We start from the raw sequence: 18,995 nt of genomic DNA, 5'->3' as shown, positions 1-18,995 counted from the left end.
AGGCTATATATCTATGTCACTTTTAGAACGTAATATTGTCGGTGATTTTCCTAAATGAAGTTAAAATCTAAGCATCCACTCACTTCTGTTTATGTACATCCCTTGAACTCCCACTACATGAAGGGCTGAATGGCATTGCTCTCTCTAGATTTATTGTTGTGGCTTTTAATAATGGTAACTTTGCTAACTCATCTAATGACCAAGCCTAGACTTGGATCCCTAAAATGACTAGACTTGGAATGTTACTCTTTGACCTGATGAGACAAGATTGTGTTGGTGTTAATTATTGTTTAGGTTAGCAACCAATTGGTAAAGTCATCTTCCTTCTTGGAAAAACTTATTTCACTAGACACTATGATATAGGTAGTTTCACAAGCTTTCAAGTCTCAAAGGGACCTGAAACCATTAACCCATGTGTAAATATTCATCATCTTGATTGAAGCGTTCCTTGTTTTGGGATTTTCCTTGTTCCAGATTCAAGTCATTTTTATAGTGCCGTCGTGATTAGCGCGCACACGTAAAGAAAATCCTGAAACATGAATTAGTATCTAGTAATAAAATCGACAATGTCAACAAACAAACAAACAAACAGACAGAAGGGTCTCAAAAATATGACTCTACTAGTGTGTACTAATAAAGTGCGCTATCCATCACTCTCTTTAACATCGTGTCCTGTTTTTTTGCACATCGACTCTCTTCTTCGCAAGTCTTAGTTTGAAACTTAAATCATGCATTATGCAATTATCCAAGGAGCCATGAGCCATGAAAAGGGAAAAATTAATAATGGCCCATTTCTTAAAATGCATATGTGTATGCACAGTCTGCGCACATAAAACTCATGCAGCAGCATTCATGTACAAAGACTTTTACACACACACACACACACATGCATAATAGAAACAAAAAATAACTACATATGCATGTGTGACACGCATGCATGCATATGCATCTATGTAGTGGGAAAGTAAATCATCCAGTTACTTTGCAAAGTAAATCGAGTGGAGCTCCCATGTTGCCTTAGCAATATTAATCAAAGCATGGCAACAAAAAAGAAGAAGAAGAAGAAGAAGAAAGCCACTCATCATCCAAGAGGATTACTGTCTTTTATGAAGATGGACCACCCACGACGTGTGCTTTTAAGAGGACGCATTCTCAATAGGTTTGAAATTATGAGTCAAAGTGTAAGGACAGGTGGCTCATTATCTGAGACTGCAAATCAGCAGGCCCTACATATAAACAATACAAGCCTTTATTCAAAGGTCAAGAGATGCCTACCTCATTTTGAGTAGCCGCCTTCACTACTACCTTCTTCATTAAATGAGAATGGAGGCAATTGGGCTCTTCTCCATGAGCCAACAAAAAATGCACGGTTCCAAAACAAACATAGACGGATAGAGCATTCAGAAGAATAATTTGAGTTACCACGTAAACATAGGGACAACAAATGTGGGATAAATGTTCTGGATTCTGAAGAGTGACTCAAGGTCTTCAAGTTTAGGTTGCTGTCCAATGTCACTGATGCTAAGCTCATTTGCATGAATTCCACCAGTTACAAACACAGAGTCCATACAGTTTCTAGCAGCACCGTGAATGTCATGGAAAAGAGAATCACCTACAGCTACCATGTCAGAGAATTCCACTCCTGTCAACTCAGCTGCAGCCTGATAGACTACCTGCATTTATTGAAAAGTTTTTATTATTATTTAAAAAGTACATAAATCATATTGATTGTTTTACATCACTTAAAAACTGCATTCATACTGTTTGGAGCTAAAAAAAACTTCAAACTTTAAAATATCAGATATCTGGCATAGATACTTACAGAATCAGGCTTGCCCATATACTGAACGTGGCCTCCTAACTTCTCATATTTTAAACCCAACGAACCTACACAGGATCCAAAATAGGGTATCCAGAGTGTCAACGATCTAGTAGCTTCACAAGTCATTTTCAACCAAGTGGACAGGTACTCAATCTAGTAGAGCTTCACAAGTCATTTTTAACCAAGTGGACAGACAGGTTGAATGATCTACTCATCTTAACGGATCATAAGATTAACGATTTGTTGTGTTAAAGTAATCCATTTTTTAATTTTTCATATTATACTAGCACAATTAGAAGAAATTGTAAGGTCCTCCAACCTAAAAAGGGGAAACCTTAAGATAGTCTACTAAGTCTAAAAAAAGAAAAATTTCTTACTCGTCAACACCTCGACTGTGTAAAGATGCGAGGATACGACTAATCGGGTCCACCCGTCCATAGGATGGTGGGTAGCTTTCCAACAAACTTAATTGAAAGCTATACAGTACGTAAGTAGGTCCCTTGGCAACCCTACTCTAGAGGATTAGGCCAGCGGCTGTGCCTCACATAGATGGGGAAAAAAGCGTTGTTTCTAAGAATCAAGAATAGAAGTTGCCCAAGTTAAGGTCAATCACTCTATGGATGATTCAATTTCAAGAGTCATTTAGGAGACCACGCTCCCTTGCGGGATAGAACTAGGTCTTACCTATTAGTCGTATCCTCACATCTTTACATGGTCAAGATGTCGACGAGTAGGAAATTTTTCTTTTGTTAGACTTAGGAGACTATCTTAAGGTTTCCCCTTTTTAGGTTGGGGGAGCTTACAATTGGTATCAAAGCCTCTCTCTCTCTCTCTCTCTCTCTCTCTCATGAGGAGCAAAGTAGCTCTTGGACTCCCACATCATCAGTTGGTTTGACTCACATGGTCTTAGTCTCCCCCACTTTGAGTACTCAGTACAGCCTGGATGCCCTTCTCTTGGATCTCTCACACCAAGATATTATCTGTATCATCAGTGTAGACCTGATTTAACTTCATACGGTTCAGACATGGCTGTCCCTGCTAATATTTTCCACAAAACTCCAGTTCTATAGAGAACACTTTTTGCGAGTCACTGAAGATGGGTTCATTGAGCATGACCGGCACACGTCTCACACCATGAGGATTGCAACCGATTGAGGGTGTCTCCCCATAGCATTCGAATTGAGATGGGGAGAGCAGAGGGTATACCGTGTGAGGAGTACATCTACACATAATACAGAGGGGGAGATAACACACACATCACCAGCCACAGGACAGCCAAACAGAGAGAGAGTATAGATGTCTTATTAGAGCGATAAATAAAAGTTCTTGCAAAAAAATCAGCCTCCCCTCTTACCGATCCGGCCATATGGCAAGCATACATAGATACACTCAGCCCTTTTCTCTACTGGAAAGTAACACAAGCTATCCACAAACTCGAAAACAATAAGGCAAAAGGCCTACGGGTGAAGGAAGCTTCAATTAAAGTTATTCACTTATGGCTGTAAGACCCTCGCACCTTTTTAGGCCAGGCTTCTCAATGCGTCTATTTGTTATGGCTTGCCTCAAAACTTGTTGAAGAACTTCCTTAGACCCATTCACAAGGCAGGGAAACAATAAATCCACAACCACCAGAACATCATGGTCGGTTATTTGATGGCCAAAATATTTGGTTCAGCGATAAAAGGCATATCATAGTGACTGATCATTAGACACAACAACAGGAAGTTCAAGCCATGGGTTAAGGAGAATTTCGGCAAGACCACTCCATGCTAGATCATATCTTCACGCTCAGAGCCATCATCGAAGAAGCTAAATTGTTGCTTTGTGGATTTTTGCAAGGCCTTCAACACACTTTCATGAGCAAGACACACAGGGTGGAAGATAACGTCCTAAGGCCACAATCACACTCTATAAGCACATCATTGGTTGGAGTACACAGCACAATTGGGGTGAAACAAGGCTGCTCCCACACTCTTTGGGCAGAGATATCTGGATTTTGACACTGGTTTTTCAGTTGATGGAAAATTTAGGATTTGTTGTAAGCATAAACATGGATTTCATGCGTAGAGAGAGAGAGAGAGAGAGAGAGAGAGAGAGAGGCTTTCTTTTGAGAAAAAAAAAACCTTAGTTTTCGCCTTGAAAGCCAAGAGGCTTTAAAAAAAATCCGATACATTTTTGAGTTTTTCAAGCCATAAGGTAAAGCTTCTTTTAAAACCGACCTAGAGAGTGCAGTATAAGGTTGCCTTGATATAAGGTTTAATCAAACTTTTATTGAAGGTTGGAAGGAAAGAGATGTAGAGCTTTTTGCAAAAAGGAAAAAAACTCATACTGCCCGCTATTTTGCTCACAGGTTTCAACAAAATGGCTTTTACCTATATTTATGACCTTTGGAAAAATACAAAAAGTTTACTTCAGCATTGAAACACATGGAGTAAAGGTCAAACCAAAGCTTTGTGCCTAGAAGCATAGGCATTCATGCAGTTTGTCGTGTGAATGACACATGTAGATGGAGGCCTTTCATAGGCCTAAAGGGAGCACATGGCCTCAAAGATTGAAGCCACACGTTTTGGTCTTTGGGTCTTTTATAGATGTTTCATGTAACACACACACTCTCTCTCTCTCTCAGACTCATGGCACCTTTTGGAGGAACAGAAGACACAAACAACCATCACTCACCCTCTCATATGGGAGACCTACACATGCCACCTATATGAAATCCCGAATCAGCCCCCCTTTGATTTATCCCGCATCCCCCACCCTACCTCCACCAGGCTTTTCACCACTGGCAATGTCACCAACACACTATTGAATCTGCAAAATGGTAGAGACAAGGACCATAAGGACCTTTGCACGGAGCACTTCGCACATGGAACCGTCATCTTGCTCCCCATCCTTGCGCAGATCTTCAATAGGGCTTTGTGTGAAGGCCATAGTCACAAGGGACGGGGGACGGTGACGGGGGACGGGGACGGGACGGGGGACGGCCATAAGTAGGGAACGGGGACGGGGGAGGGAACGGCACTCAAAAAATACTTTTTTTTTAAATTTTTCTACTCTGCACTTATTCTACTTTGGAAGTACATCAAAATGAGCACAAATTTACACTAAAATGGTAAGATTTTGAGTCATATTAATAATTAAGTAGATACAAAATGAGTCATGACTCAAGAGTTAGGACTAAGCCTTAAGGAGGCAAAATACAAGGACGGACTCAAATGAGTCAATGACAAAAAAGTACTGAAGACTAGAGGCTAGAGGCTAGAGCTAAGTAGTAAGGCCCATGAATCATGATCCATGAATGATCATCCACGTGAAGTGCTCGCCTCATGGTCATGGGTAGCTTGTGCGGCTACCAAAGAAGCATCAAGCTCATCCTCAGTCTCATCCTCACTGGCATGCTGCTCCTGCACCTCATCCTCCCGTTGCTCTTCTTGTTGACTCATCTCCCACTCGGTGAAGGAATCTGCCTTCTTGGTCACGCTCTTGCAAAGCATTCGCAAGTTTGCGCTGACAAAGACAAGGTCATTGGCACGCTCTACCCCGAGTCGGTTCCTCTTCCTAGAGGCAATGTGGCTATAGGTACTCCAAAGTTGCTCCAAGCAAGAGGAGCTGACGGCCTGGCTAAGTATGCGGATGGCAAGCTGCTGCAGCTCCGGTCCATCTGAACCAAAGTCCTCCCACCATAGAGCAGCACCAACTTTGGAGCGGTCAACCTGTGCATCATGACAGCCCTAGGAGCCATGAAATGACCTGTACATCGAAAGCTGGTCCCTGATCTTGCGCCTAACTGATGCATCAGGCAAAAGACGATCCAAGATGATCCTCCATCCAGCGCTCACCTCCCGGTCGCTCTCCTGCTTGTTGCCTTGGAATTCTGGGTCCACCACATAAGTTGCTGCAATGCAATGGAGAGTAGTAGGAATTCCACCTTCCTAGACACAAGGCATGGATCTCCTCGTATCTGTCTTCGTCAGGCACGAAGTCTTTCAACTTCTCTATCATGCGATCCATGGCCTCGTAGACCTTGCCTATGCATGGCTGCATAGCGTCTACAATCCTCAACAGGTGGACTATGGGCCTCACCATAGCATCTGTGGTCTTCACACGCTCCCACCAAGAGGCGTCATCCGCCCGTAGCCTACACTCTTGGCCAGTGTTTGTATGGGACTCTTGCATGGCGACAAACTCGTCGCTAAGGAAAAGCCCCCTCAAAGCACCACTACAATCCTTCAACCGGCCCAACATGAGAAAGTTGTAGGCAAACCGGGTGTCGGAATATTTGAGGAGAGAGAGACAGGACCTCTTGTTGAACTCATGCCGAAGTCTTTGGTGGTTGAGGACAAAGGAGACCATGGTGTTGGCCTCCTCAATGAGCGGGCTGATCCATGGTAATGCCCCGATGTCCTTGAGGAGGTTGTTTAGGCAATGAGCCATACAAAAGGTCACCATGACATGTCCATACATACTTTGGAGAATAGCTCCCGCCGCCCTATTGGAAGGCTCCCCATCCGCAACAAAGCCCACTACATGCTCGGGGCCAACGATCTCCATGGTGGTAGCCCACTCCGCCGCAAGCACATCCGCGCTCTTCCCCCAGTGCCGGATGCATCATGAGATGAGATGAAGTACATCTCTCCACGGGAATATGCAACCATGCCGTGAATACTCCTCTTGCGGGTGTCACTCCATCCATCCACAATGAGGGAGACTCCGTTCCTCTCCCATTGCCGCTTTGTGTTGTCGGCCGCTTGCTCTACAATGCGCTTCTCCTTGTCGAGCAATGTAGTGCGCAAGCTCTCGGATGAGGGGGGCGTATAGGTTGAGCCATACTCCCCAATCTTCTTAACCATTACCTTGAAGTATTCCGACCTATTCAAGAAAGTAATTTACTAATGAGAAGGGGACTAGGATGATGAAAACATGAATGATGAATTGGCAATGATCGATTGCACTAACCTAGCCGCTTGAAAGGCAATGTGGTCGTGGAAGAAGAAGCGGGCCACCGCCATATCCACCTCCTCCTTCAACTTGGGGTTCCAATTCTCCCCAAGTGTAGATTGTCGCCGTGGGCCACGTAATGATTGAGAGGCCGTGGAGATGGAGGGTGCCGGTGTCGTGGATGGAGTAACATTCCGACTTGATGGTGAAGGTGATGGTGTGCATGATCCCGATCCACCGCATGACTCCATGGTAGAGGCTTGAGTTCCTCTCCCCATCGTCGCGGGATCCACGGCCACTCGTGGTGTCCTTCTTGTCGCTTCGACCGCTTCGTAGACGCTAAGCTTGTCAAGAAGTTCCCGTCTCTTCTCGGGCGTGACATTCGTGCAAAACCTCACCTCATGCCCACTCTCATGCAAGAGGTGGGCTCGCACTTTGTCGGCGCCACCCGTTCGCCGGTACGGGCAAAGCTTGCATACCCATGGCCGAGAACCGCCTCCATGAACGGATGTGGTGTAGTTTACCTCCTCCCACCATGTCCATCCCGTTGTCCTTCTACGAGGAGCCCCGGCACGTGAGGAGGATGCCATGGTTGAAGATGGCTTGACTCTTGAGCCTTGAGGAATGTGAGAGAGAGAGAGAGAGAGAGAGAGAGAGAGAGAGAGAGCCTAGAGACTTGGAAGTTGGAAGACTCAAGAGGCTTGAGGGAGAGGTGAGAGCCTAGGCCCTAGAGCTTGGAACTTGGAAGTTGGAAGAGAGAAGATTCAAGAAGCTTGAGCCTTGAAAGCTTGAGCAATGAGCCTTGAGAGTTATGAACTTGTGTGTGCTTGTAGCCTTGTAGAGGTGGGCTCTTATATAGATAGGCAAGAGAGAGAGAGGAAAGCCTCAAGGGCAAGAGAGAGAGAGAGAGGACCAAGGCCCAACAGCCATAAACGGCTAGAAGAGCCCAGGCCCAACAGCCATAAACGGCTACGAAGGGGCAGGCAGGGCAACGGCCAGAAACGGGCGCAAGCGCAGGCGCAACGGCTCTCTGCCGTCCCCGCACAGGCCGTCCCCGACAGCCGTCCCCGTCCCTGTGCCGTCCCCTGCGCCGTCCCCGGTATGAAACGCCCGTCGGGGGACGTCCGTCCGTCCCCGTCCCTGCGCCGTCCCGTTTCGGCGTCCCAACGTTCCTAGGCTCCGTCCCCGCCGTCCCCTGTGACTATGGTGAAGGCCTTCCCCCCTCCTAGACCACAAACACCATTGTACCTAGCCATAAGGCAGGAGACCCTATGGCCACCAATAACTACCGGACTACCATGATTGGCCAAGATCTAATGGGCTCTATTGGAGGCAGAGAGGCACAGATAGAGAGCACCAGGACAAGCAGGCTTTAGGAGAACTATTCGACATTCATGTCTTTACCCTCAAGGCCATCATTGAGGAGACTAGGACACACCAACATCGTGTTTATTGTTGCTTTATGGATTTCCGCAAGGCGTTTGACTCGGTTCCCAGGTCACAACTTCTTGGGTGCTTACAAATGCCACCTTAGATGATCTGGGGAGTGTTGGCATTATATATGTCGTTTACCTAACAATAATCCTTGGGATTTAGTGGCCTAATCTAGTAGGGTTAGGGAAAACCTGGGATTAGGGAAAGCAAGCTGATACGGTGGATTATTAGTAAAACCATTGTTATTGGCTATTTAGGACTAGTTGGTTATTTATAGAAGTAATCACTATAAAAACGACTTGTGGATTTATTATTGTTAATGTTGACAGACGTTGTGACAATGGGTTTGACTTAGCCTCTGGCTTGGGGGTGGTTTGCAGCCGCAAACCTACAATTGGGAGGTGACCTAGCTTGCACCCCTTCTTTTTGGTACTAATCTTGTTGTGTGTTTAGGGAGATCTTGGAGGGATCTTACAATATAGCCCGTGACTAGTAGGGGTCTTTCCCGAGAGGTCCCTAGCACTATTGGGGTCAAACAAGGCTGCCCGCTCTCTCTCCTACAATCTTTGGGATATACATTGATGAGCTCTCAGGATTCATTGATCAATTGGGTGGCACGGGCTCTCGGCTAGCACAGAGTGATATCCATTCTCTTATATGCAGATGACATAGTCCTTGTATCAGATTCAGCCGAGGGATTGCAGCGACATCTGGAGGCATTGTAGGCTTTTTGTGATGAGACAGACCTCATAGTAAGACCAAGATTATGCTTTTTAACACCTATCTGGTTGCACGTAGCATACACTCTTTCACATACAAAGGAGATGAGGTTGAGTTGGTCAAATCATGTGTAAAACTGGCGATCACTTTCACTAGCCTGCTTTTACCATGTGCTTGGAGGCATGTTTGGCGTGGGGATATGCCACACTTGCTCTTTTGGAGATGCAATGTTTTCAATCCAACTTCCAGGAACCTAATACCAAATGCTGGTTATCTGATACTTTGGTCCCCCTAGCAATGATGTGGGGGGTGCCTTTCTAGGGCCCACACCTGGAAGAGTAGGACCGGTTGAGAGTAGAGAGACTCCAGGTTATGATGCTCTCACGCATGATCCGGAGTTAAGCCCTCAGTGCCAGATGTCGTAGTATTTGCCGAGTTCGGATCAGCTCCTCTCGTCATAGATGTCATGTTCTAGCTAGTCGAATACATATAGCACGTCTACACACTATGTAACTATGTTCCTGACATATTGAGTTGGAAAGACAAAAACCGGTTTTCATTTACAATACTTTATATTTTGTCCTCAACATTTCTAGCCACCCTACATCCAGCCTCGTAGTTTGAGACATGTGTAAGAGTTGATGAGTGAGGATAGTCATATCAAGGGGGCATACAGACATCCCACACAGTTTCTGCATTATATGGGCACCCTTGCAAACCTTGAAACTGTTAGTGTGTGTAATGGAGTGAGACTTAAGTTGAGATATGAGACAAATCACCATGGAAACCCCATCGTCGAATACGAAGTGACACTGCCCCACCGTCGAAAGGTGGTCACCAAGGAAGCATGAATCGAATAAAAATCCACAAGATACGCCACCAAGATCATGGTCTAGATATCCATCAAGGTCGAAGATGAATGTGTCATGATGGCGTGCTGCATCAGTAAGTACAAGGCACTCAAGATGATCTCAGGTATGACCAAAAGAGAATGCCCAATAAACTAAATCCACATCAATGCATAAGCATTCACGAGCATCACAACAAAATGCCTCATAATCCAAGTCAACTAATATATCACCACAAGTATGGTATGTCTCCATAATCACTAGATCTATGGAAATGCCTAAATCAAATGCAAAAATCTCAAAAACCATGTGATCTGTGTGCATACTCATGCCTCGCCTACGAGGTCTCACCTCAATGAAATCATCACTACCCTCAGTGCACAGGTCCGAGGCCCAAGGAAAGGAACACAACACATGGAAGAAATTCCCAGGAGGTTGGTTGGTGTTCCACAAGACCCAAAGGGAATGGCACTCCTATGAGTCGGGTGCCACTTGGGGCACACCAGGAAAGGCTTTCAGGCAACGGTTCAAGGGAGGATGATCCTCCAAGGGGTGGAGTGAGAGTGGCAAACTCAATACTCGGGAAAGAAGACCAGAGAAAGTGTTCAGGGATAGGGCATGAAGGGAAAAGAGATAGGATGGAACAGATGCATAAATCTTCATCAGATTTGGAGACTGGGCCAGGTTTTCAGTGAAAAGGTCGCCAGGAAGGGAAGGATGATAGGTTGGGACTCCGTGAATAGATAATGGGATGATGAGTCATCCAAGAATAGAGATTGGAATCCCTTCATCAAGTTTAGCAGAGGGGGATGTCATGTGCAAGACATACGCTGGCAAATCCTAGGGCTGATCCCTGAAGGGCAACAAATAAAGAACCAGATTTTGGAGCATATACTGCTAATATGGACAAGAGTACCTTGTGGAGGGACACAGGAGGCTGTCGGTTAGAAGGATAGCTTCTGCGTCTTGTTTTAGGTGCTCAAATCGCAATGAGACTATGTCTCAATTATTATGGGCTTGTTTGGATACCAGAGATTTCTTGCTCAGATTATTTGTTTGCTTGGCTGCCAGATTTCCAGGGTGTTGCCTCTCCAAGCATTTCTAGATCTTTGGGAGATATCACCAAAGACTGGACACACTTTGGGACACTTTGGACACTCTAGATTAGCCGCAATCATCTGATCTTTCACTCTACACAGATTGACAAGTACTCATATTTTCTCGAGTCTTTGTGCCAATCTCTATATGATTGCCATAGACTACAAGAGATGCAGTTAGACTTGTTTTTCCACTGTTTCTGATCTTGAAGAAGTTTCCCTCACTTTTCAGGGCCTCTTTCCTTGTACAATGAAGTAATAGAACAACACTTCTTACAAAAAAAAAAAAAAAAATGGTGTGTTTCCAAGATTTTCTCCCAAGCTGCAAAAGAACTTTCTTCAAAGTCACCTCCATTCGTTGCCTTTTAAAGCAAGAAAAATAATGCAATGGGCTGCAACATTCTGCAAAGGAATGTCACCTCTGAAAGAATTTCAGGCTTAACCTTAGAGATAACAGTATACACCTAAATTTCTGGCATTATCTTAGAGATAACTGTAACATATATACACCTACATACCTGGCATTATCTTCAAATCTCTTGCTTCTACGGTCACATGGTCAGGATTAGCAACCACCATGGGTATTCCTCTGCCAGCAGCAAGGGCCATCACACCCTCTAGCTCCTCTAGTGTTGCAAGCTTGACACCCCCATCCCTCAATCCCAAAGCCTCTGTTCCATGTGCGAGGATGAAATCTGCAAGCTCAGGGTTCTCTACAATGTCCAACCCTAAACCCTATCCATAAATAGACAATTCTCATCTTCAGTTAGTCTAGAATCCTTTGCAGCTTTCAAGTAATAAAAAACCATGGAAGACTTTTATATGAACTAGCATGTGCTCTATAAAAGAAGACAGATAGCACCAGCACACCTGCAAAGAGATTGAACTACGTTCACTCCATGTTATATGTATGCATCGTCGACCAAGTGCTGCAAACCATGGGTCGTGCCTTCTGTTCCACAATTGACAATGACACCCTTAGCATTTGACTTCAATCAAATAGTTAAAAATGTGGATGCTACCGTTCATAATTTTCCTGATCTTTTACTCATGAGAGTTAGTGTAATAATGCAACCCTAAAGGTGTTTTATAGATACTAACCGTAAAAGGTATTCATGGGTAACCTCTCCACTTGTGATTACCCCTGCGAATAAAGAGGGGTCAAACCCTAGGCTTTCCATCCTTCCAAAAGTTGACTCTGCTCGCCTTGATGAGTTGCTTATAATAACTAGCTTTACACCTGTACTTGCAATCCTGTTCACTGTCGCAAATATTTGAACCGTGAGAAGTGAACTGGTACTTCTAAATACAACCAAAAAATACAAGAAATATAGAATTGAATTCCACCAAAAGAAAAAGGTAGCCACCATACAAGTATCAACTGCTCCAGGATAGGCTTTCTGTCCATCATGTAGTACACCAAACTGATCCAATAACCATACCTGTAAAATAAGTGGCCCAAAAGGTTATTAGGTGACCATAAACCTCTACTAAAGTTTTCAGAAAAAAATGTGGCAACAAAACGAGTTTGTTGCAAAAGAAATCCAATTGCCTCAATTGTGAAGCTTTTATAAATGATAAGCCCAAGGCCATGGTGCCAGTGTAATCGGGTGTGACTTTCTTAATATAGATACCCTTCATTGGGTTTTGCATTTAAAAATATATGAATTTGTGAAGAACTTTAATGTGCCCCGTGTAAGTACTTGCAAGGACTAATAAAAATCAGAAAATGTGTAAATTGAAAGGAATGTTGAGAACCAAAATGACCCCTTCGCTCCACACATGTTTATACGAATCACCTTGTTATACAAGTATTCAGAACTAACTGCCTGGCATGCACCATCCCAGTCTTTCTTTTTCCCCCAGTCTTTCTTTTTCCCCCCAAGAAAAAGACCCTTCTATTAGTTAACAAAAAACAACCACGAGGGGCTAAATAGAACCTTGAAGGGCTAGATACAAACTCGCCTCCCTGTACGGGGCGAGGATCAAAGAACCAAGGAGTGGAGACAGATGCTCTTCTCCTCAAGCTGGCCACTCTATGAGGAGAAGACTATCTCATACAAGGGGAGGGGGAGGGCATAACCACACAGGTGGTCTGTAGTGCCAAGTGGGATCACCACCTCTATCTATGAGAAAGGGGCCATGCCACCAAAGCCTCAAGAAGGCTTCCCACTGCTTCCGCATGCGGTCAGAGCCACCCTAGAGCTTCCCCCACTGACCGCGGAGGGTATGAATGATGTCGAGCCAACCTCCCATCTTTGGCATGAACCTAGGGTCCAATGATCAGTGGAAGGGGTTGGGACTGGTATTGTCAAAATGCAAAGGTGAGAGACCTAAAGGGCTAGCCCCCACCTTCCTCCTCATAAACCATGATAACCTCAGTCTCTGTGGCCCAAGTGACAGTGCCCCATGAAATGATATTGGTCGAAATCCTGTCCATCGTGAAAATGCAGAGAATCCGCTGCCAAACCTACTGAGCCTTCGGACAATCCGAAAGACAATCTCATTGAGACTCTTGGGGGTGGGCGCACCTCGGACAAGCTGTTGGTCGACCGCGGATGGCCAACCGCCAAACTCCTATGTGCCAACACCCAAAGAAAGAGGGTCATCTTTCGAGGCTGAAAACTGTCCTACAGCCTCTTCCAAAAATTTGAGAGAACCCGCCGTGAGAGGCTCTATGATTGTCAGTGTACTGCTACTGCCGAGGTGCCCTCAACCTCGGGCATCTAGATCCTGCGGCCTAGCTATGCAGTGTATGCGAAGAACAGGGTACCCAGAGTCTCCTCCCTGTCAACAGGATCACGCCAAGTCCACTCCCCCGGGTCCCACTGGAGGCGCGTGATGGGCTGGCTCCCCCAAATCCATAGATGCCAGCGTCTCTCCCTAGCCACCTCGGCTGGTGGGGGGTCAAGGTGCCACTCATGTGCTAGAAATCCAATCACCCTCACGCTCTGTAAGGTGCATCCATTGAAATCATCCAAAGGGAGCTCTAGTCTCTCTAATCTGCCATGGGTCCAATCGAAAAAGTGAGCAAAGCACAACTCTCATCCGAGCCATGAGCTGCCAAGAGAATATCATGCCTAGTAGAAACACCCAGCCACCACTGGCGCAAGGGAGGGGCGCGGGGGGGGGGGGGGGGGGGTCTAGGATAGGGGTCAGGCACTCCTGAGGAATAGCAGAGTCGATGTCGAGGTTGAGTCTATCTCTACCCTAGATCCCAACCGCCTGAGGCTAAGGGGGAAGCTATCTGAATGCAAGCCAATCTCCAAGAGATATGGCAGGTCCTATGCTCATCGCTCCCCAGGATACATGAGGTCGGCCCCCAAGCATGTGGCCACTCGGTAAATAGATCAGGGGCTGCCAAAGACGCTTCCTCGAGGCTACCGAAACGCTCTGTTGGAGGGCCGGCCTAAGGTGATCCCCAGCTCGGAGAAGGCTGGCACTAAATCTGTCCTCAAAAACTGGGCTAAAGCCACAGGCCTACATCTGTGTGAAGATCTATTTGGTGCTCTGCGGCCAAGGGCCCCCCAAGCTCGGAGTACGGGCTGAAATTCTAGCCAAGAGGAAGTCCTTCCAAGGCTCACCACCTCGGAGAAGTCCTCTAACAATCGTTCAATTGAGTTTCCCAAGATGTGCAAATTGCTAGATCTCCAAAGCTCTATTTTTGTGGAATGTTGTAGCGAGGCACGGCTCTGAAAATGGCAGGGTCGATCATGCCTAGGCCACCTCTGCGTCGCAACTAAATGATCACTCTCCAAGCCACCTTGACCGGAGCAGGCCTCCCATCACTACCGGCCCACAAAAAGTTGCAGATCAACCGCTGTACCTAACCAATGCAGGCTCGGGAGAAGGCCCAGCAAGAGGTAACATACCACATGGTGGCAAGAAGGAGTTGGTTCGCAGCACCACTCGGCCGGCTAAGAAAAGCCTCGCTGAACTCCAGTACAAAATCTTCTTCCACATGCTCAAAAGAAGAGGGACGAGCATCTGCTCCAAGGAGATATCGATGCCCACTTGGCATCCAAGATAGCGGACTGGAGTGCACCTCGAGATCCGCTGGAAAGCCTCAATTGGATGCCAGGTCAAGGCGGGTGTAGAGCCTACCCAAAACCCACACGATTTGTGCCAGTTGATCTGCACTCCTGCTGTGCGACAAAAGATCTCTATCACCTCTGTGAATCTCTGGAGATTCCCAACATCTCCAAATAAGTATGCTACTGTGTCATCTGCAAACTCTGAGTCCAGTAGCTCCTCCTGAGTACCGATGGGGAGACGCAATCCCTAGAGCCCCATCTCTTGAGATGAGAGAAAACTGCTAACGGCCTCAGCGACAAATAGGAAGAGGTATGGTGCCAGTGGACAGTCCTCCAGGACCGAGTGGGAAAGGGGGAATCCGTCACCTCGGGTCCCTAAATGAGAAGTTGACTGTGAGATGCTAAGTAGAGACCTAACATACATGATACCGCGGATCCACTCCACTGGGAATCCCATCCGGTACATCGTGCCCTCCACAAAGCTCCAGTCAACTCTATCATAAGCTTTCTCGAAATCCAGAATGAGCATAATGAGGTCCTGCTACTGCATTCTGGTTGAGGCTATCACCTCGCAGAAAGTGAAGATGTTGTCCAGAATGCTCTGATCGTGAACAAAACCTATCTAAGTGTCATGGGTCAAGTAGGGGAGGAAAGGCTGAAGTCTTTGGCTTATGGCCTTGGCCAAAATCTTGTAGGCGGTCCCATGGAGGGTGATGGGTCTCCACTCCCAAATCTCCGATCTGTCACCACCCTCCTTAGAAATCAAGTGAATCAAACCCTCTGAGAGCCTCTATGGCATGGTGCCTCTAGTCATAATCTCATTGAAGGCTGCCATGAGATCCCAGTGGCAAAGAAAGAAGGAAACTGGAGGCCCATCCGCCCCCGGGCATTTTCCCCTACTAAGAAGAGCCGTGAAGGCTTCCGCCAGCTCCTATGTTGTGGAGAGAATCACTAAGAAGGTCTGGAGAGCGGGAGGAACCACCTTTCTCCTGTGCCACTACATCCTCTCTCGCACATCCACCACCTATGAGGATAATGGGTCACCCGTGAGGAGGGATCTGAAAAAATCAGTGGCAATGGCTCTCACATGGGGGTGGTTAGACACATAAGCTCTATGCTAGCCTCGCACCCTGCGAATACCATCTCTCCATTTGTGAGGGCCCGCAATCTCAAAGAAATCCCCAGTGACTCTATCTCTAGCTTGGGTCCAAAAGGAGGCTCTGGCATGGTATCTGTACTCCACCCTCCTCTCCTCTATGGCTCTGATCTCTGTATGGGCGGCAGCAAGCTAACTCTCAATCCACGGGCTATCGAGGGAACTCTCTTGGAGACGCTGGAGAGAGGCAAGACCCCTCCGAATGCTCCTCTCCTGCTCACAAAATCCCACCAATCTGCTATGTGCTGCCTCTTGGTGCGTGCGGCAGAAACTAATATAAAATCCAGCCCCTCACATTTCTGCTCTATCCTGCTATAGATCTTAGGTCCCGAATGAGGCTGTCCGGAATCATAGTGCTCAAGCGCCTGTCCTGCCTCCGAGGGTCCTCCAAAGACAAAATGATCGGAGCATGATCAGAGAAGGTAGTACCAGCCAAGATACCAATCATGCCCCTGCGACCACAAGCCCACTCATCCACATAGAATCTATCAAGTCGAGGGAGATTGGGCCCAGTGCTACTTCTGTCAGAACACGAGAAGCACATACTCCTAGGGCTGCGCCCAAACTCTGGTAGGTGTCAAGGGTCTTGTCCCCTAAGTGCCAGGATCAACTCCTCCCAAGCAGAGTACTCTGAGCCTCAGACTGTAGCCGTGCCTCCTCCTAGTCTGTCCTCTGCTTACTCGATCATGTTTAAGTCTCCACCCATGCACCAAAAGTTAGCCTACGGGAGGGACTGACGGACTGGCTCTACTAGCTTCGCCGTTCGGGGCATAAACATTGAGGAAACCCACATAGTCCTCTCCAATCCTAATGGTAACCCATTGAGCTCGCCTAGTGACAATGACACCTACGCCAGCCACTGTAGGCAAGAGCTGCTCATTGACAGAAATACAAACTCCCCCATGTGTCCCGGAGGGGCCAAAAGAGAGACCAAAATGTGTGACTCGTGCCTGGTAAAATCTTCCCACAGTGACCAGTATGCCCCTCAGAGAGATGGTGCTCTTGGAGGAAAAGAATGTGGATGAGTCCCCCAACTGCAACTCTATGGAGCTCTCCCGTAAGGACGCCTTGCCTTTGAATGCACTAAGGCCCCCCCCCCAAACCCTGAATGTTCCATGAGACAATCCGCATATCAATCTCTGTGGGAGGCGGAACTATCGGAACTGCCCTCCACTCAAAGAGTCTTGGGTGTGGGTTTCGATGGGGAGTAGTCACAGTCAATCCTAGGACGAAGGCACGCCAGGTGGGCACGGATCCTGTCCTCCATGTGTTGCCACTCTGCCCGAGCTCGAGAGTACACATACTCTTAACTCCATCGGTCACAATGGAAGTATCTGTAAAAGGGGAGGAATGTTGGAAATAAGTGCACACCAGGTGTACTATTTCTCTAGTCTAGTTTCAGTTGAGTCTGTGTCTTGAGTCTAGTGCCATGTGGCACCTCTACATTTATCCCATAAGTCAGTCTACTCAATCTTGTACTTCTCACCTATATATTGTAGGTGTCACATCAATGAAAGCATCAATCTTGTGTCTTGTCTACACTCATCTCAAGGTAACTCTTTGTCTTTCATTTGTTCTTGTTTCATTTCTAGTTTTGCTCTTGCTTTCATGTTTTCAACATGGTATCAGAGCAGGCTGCTTCTGCCCTGTATTGCCTGCCATAGCTTCAGGCCACCATCTCCCTAGCTGCACTCAGCCTGTAGGACCAGCCTATTCACATTCTGCACACGCTGCGCCGACCTGAACAGCCTATTCACATTATGTCCGCCCTGCGCCGACCTGAATCTGCTGTCTGCCAGTTTTTTTTTTTTTTTTTGTTGTCCGCCCTGCGCCGGCCTGATTTTAGTAGCTGCTGCTGCCCGCCGTACTGTTGCAGCTCTTCTTTGGCTGCCTTCTTCATCAACTCAAGGGTGCGTATCATCTCAAGGAAGCTGCAGATCGACTGTCCTCCTAAACGAGCTATTTTGCTGCATTCAGTTCTGCCATTGCTTCCTCTTGAAGAGTCTACAAGGTACTGTGCATTGTCTCCATCAGTTTGCTGGTTAGTCCTTTTCTTATCCTCATATCTGCAAACTGCTAGTTCCTCATGCTTCGATGGGCTGTCAAATGCTATGGCCTTGACAAGTGGTGAGAGAGCCGGCTTCTAAAAACAGTTTGGATCTCTTCTTTCATTCATTTCTGCAATCTTGTAAGGGAATAGACACTGCCCTTGCATTTTAGCAAGAGGTAAGACCTTTCCACATGGCCTCTTCTACTCATTCTCTCATGTCTATCGACAAATTCAATGGGTCCAACTTTCATACTTGGCAAATCAAAATCAAGTGCCATCTTATGAAAGAAAGTCTTTGGGACGTTGTTCATCCTGCTGCTCCCGAAGATTCCGACATTGAGCAAGTTATCACTTATGCTCCCACTGCCAAGAATGACAAAGCCTATGCTATCATCTTGCTCGGTCTTGGAGATGATTACATTCATCACATCTCCGACATACAGTCTGCTTCTCGAGCATGGATCACTTTGGATACCCTTTTTGGACCCCGCTCTAAAAATTCTAAGATTGCACTTATGATCTCATTCTTTGATCTATATATGCAGGAGGGAGCTACTATAGCCTCTCATGTCAATTATTTTCGCAGTCTTATGGTTCAGCTTGCATCAGTGAAGTCCCCCATCTCCGAAGATATTGCTATTGCTGTGCTTCTCAAAAGCTTACCTGACACCTATGCTACTCTTGTCACTACCTTCAAGTATCACAATAATCCTACTCTTGAAGGTATCATCAATGCTCTCCAAGAAGAGGAAAGAACAAAACAACAAAAGGTAACTGACACTGCATTTTCAGCAAAGAAAGGAGGTTCTAAGGTAAGAAAGCCTTGCACCCATTGTGGAAAAACTAATCATATGGAGAAGGACTGCTTCAAGGCTCATCCATGCACCATTTGTGGC

The 18,995-nt window shown here is 46.4% G+C and overlaps 1 protein-coding gene across 2 annotated transcripts in view; it reads right to left on the bottom strand.

The window, feature by feature from the left end:
* Positions 1 to 1,271: 1,271 nt before the first annotated feature.
* The window catches only part of LOC147635868 (Haloacid dehalogenase-like hydrolase (HAD) superfamily protein), a 62,581-nt gene continuing 44,857 nt past the window's right edge, over positions 1,272 to 18,995 (bottom strand). For both annotated transcript variants that reach the window (XM_086801247.1, XM_086801248.1), the window contains exons 4-9: positions 12,232 to 12,301; positions 11,961 to 12,120; positions 11,730 to 11,811; positions 11,378 to 11,594; positions 1,823 to 1,887; positions 1,272 to 1,673 (exon numbers count right to left, since the gene is read on the bottom strand). In XM_086801247.1, the coding sequence (XP_086657373.1) occupies positions 1,419 to 1,673; positions 1,823 to 1,887; positions 11,378 to 11,594; positions 11,730 to 11,811; positions 11,961 to 12,120; positions 12,232 to 12,301 (849 nt within the window). In that variant the 3' untranslated portion in view covers positions 1,272 to 1,418. The remainder of the gene's footprint in view (positions 1,674 to 1,822; positions 1,888 to 11,377; positions 11,595 to 11,729; positions 11,812 to 11,960; positions 12,121 to 12,231; positions 12,302 to 18,995) is intronic.

The sequence above is a fragment of the Cibotium barometz genome, chromosome 8 (genome assembly GCF_041138505.1).
Source record: "Cibotium barometz isolate CiBa-2024 chromosome 8, ASM4113850v1, whole genome shotgun sequence".
Lineage (NCBI taxonomy): Eukaryota > Viridiplantae > Streptophyta > Polypodiopsida > Cyatheales > Cibotiaceae > Cibotium > Cibotium barometz.
This window is presented reverse-complemented; position numbering and strand designations above follow the sequence as displayed.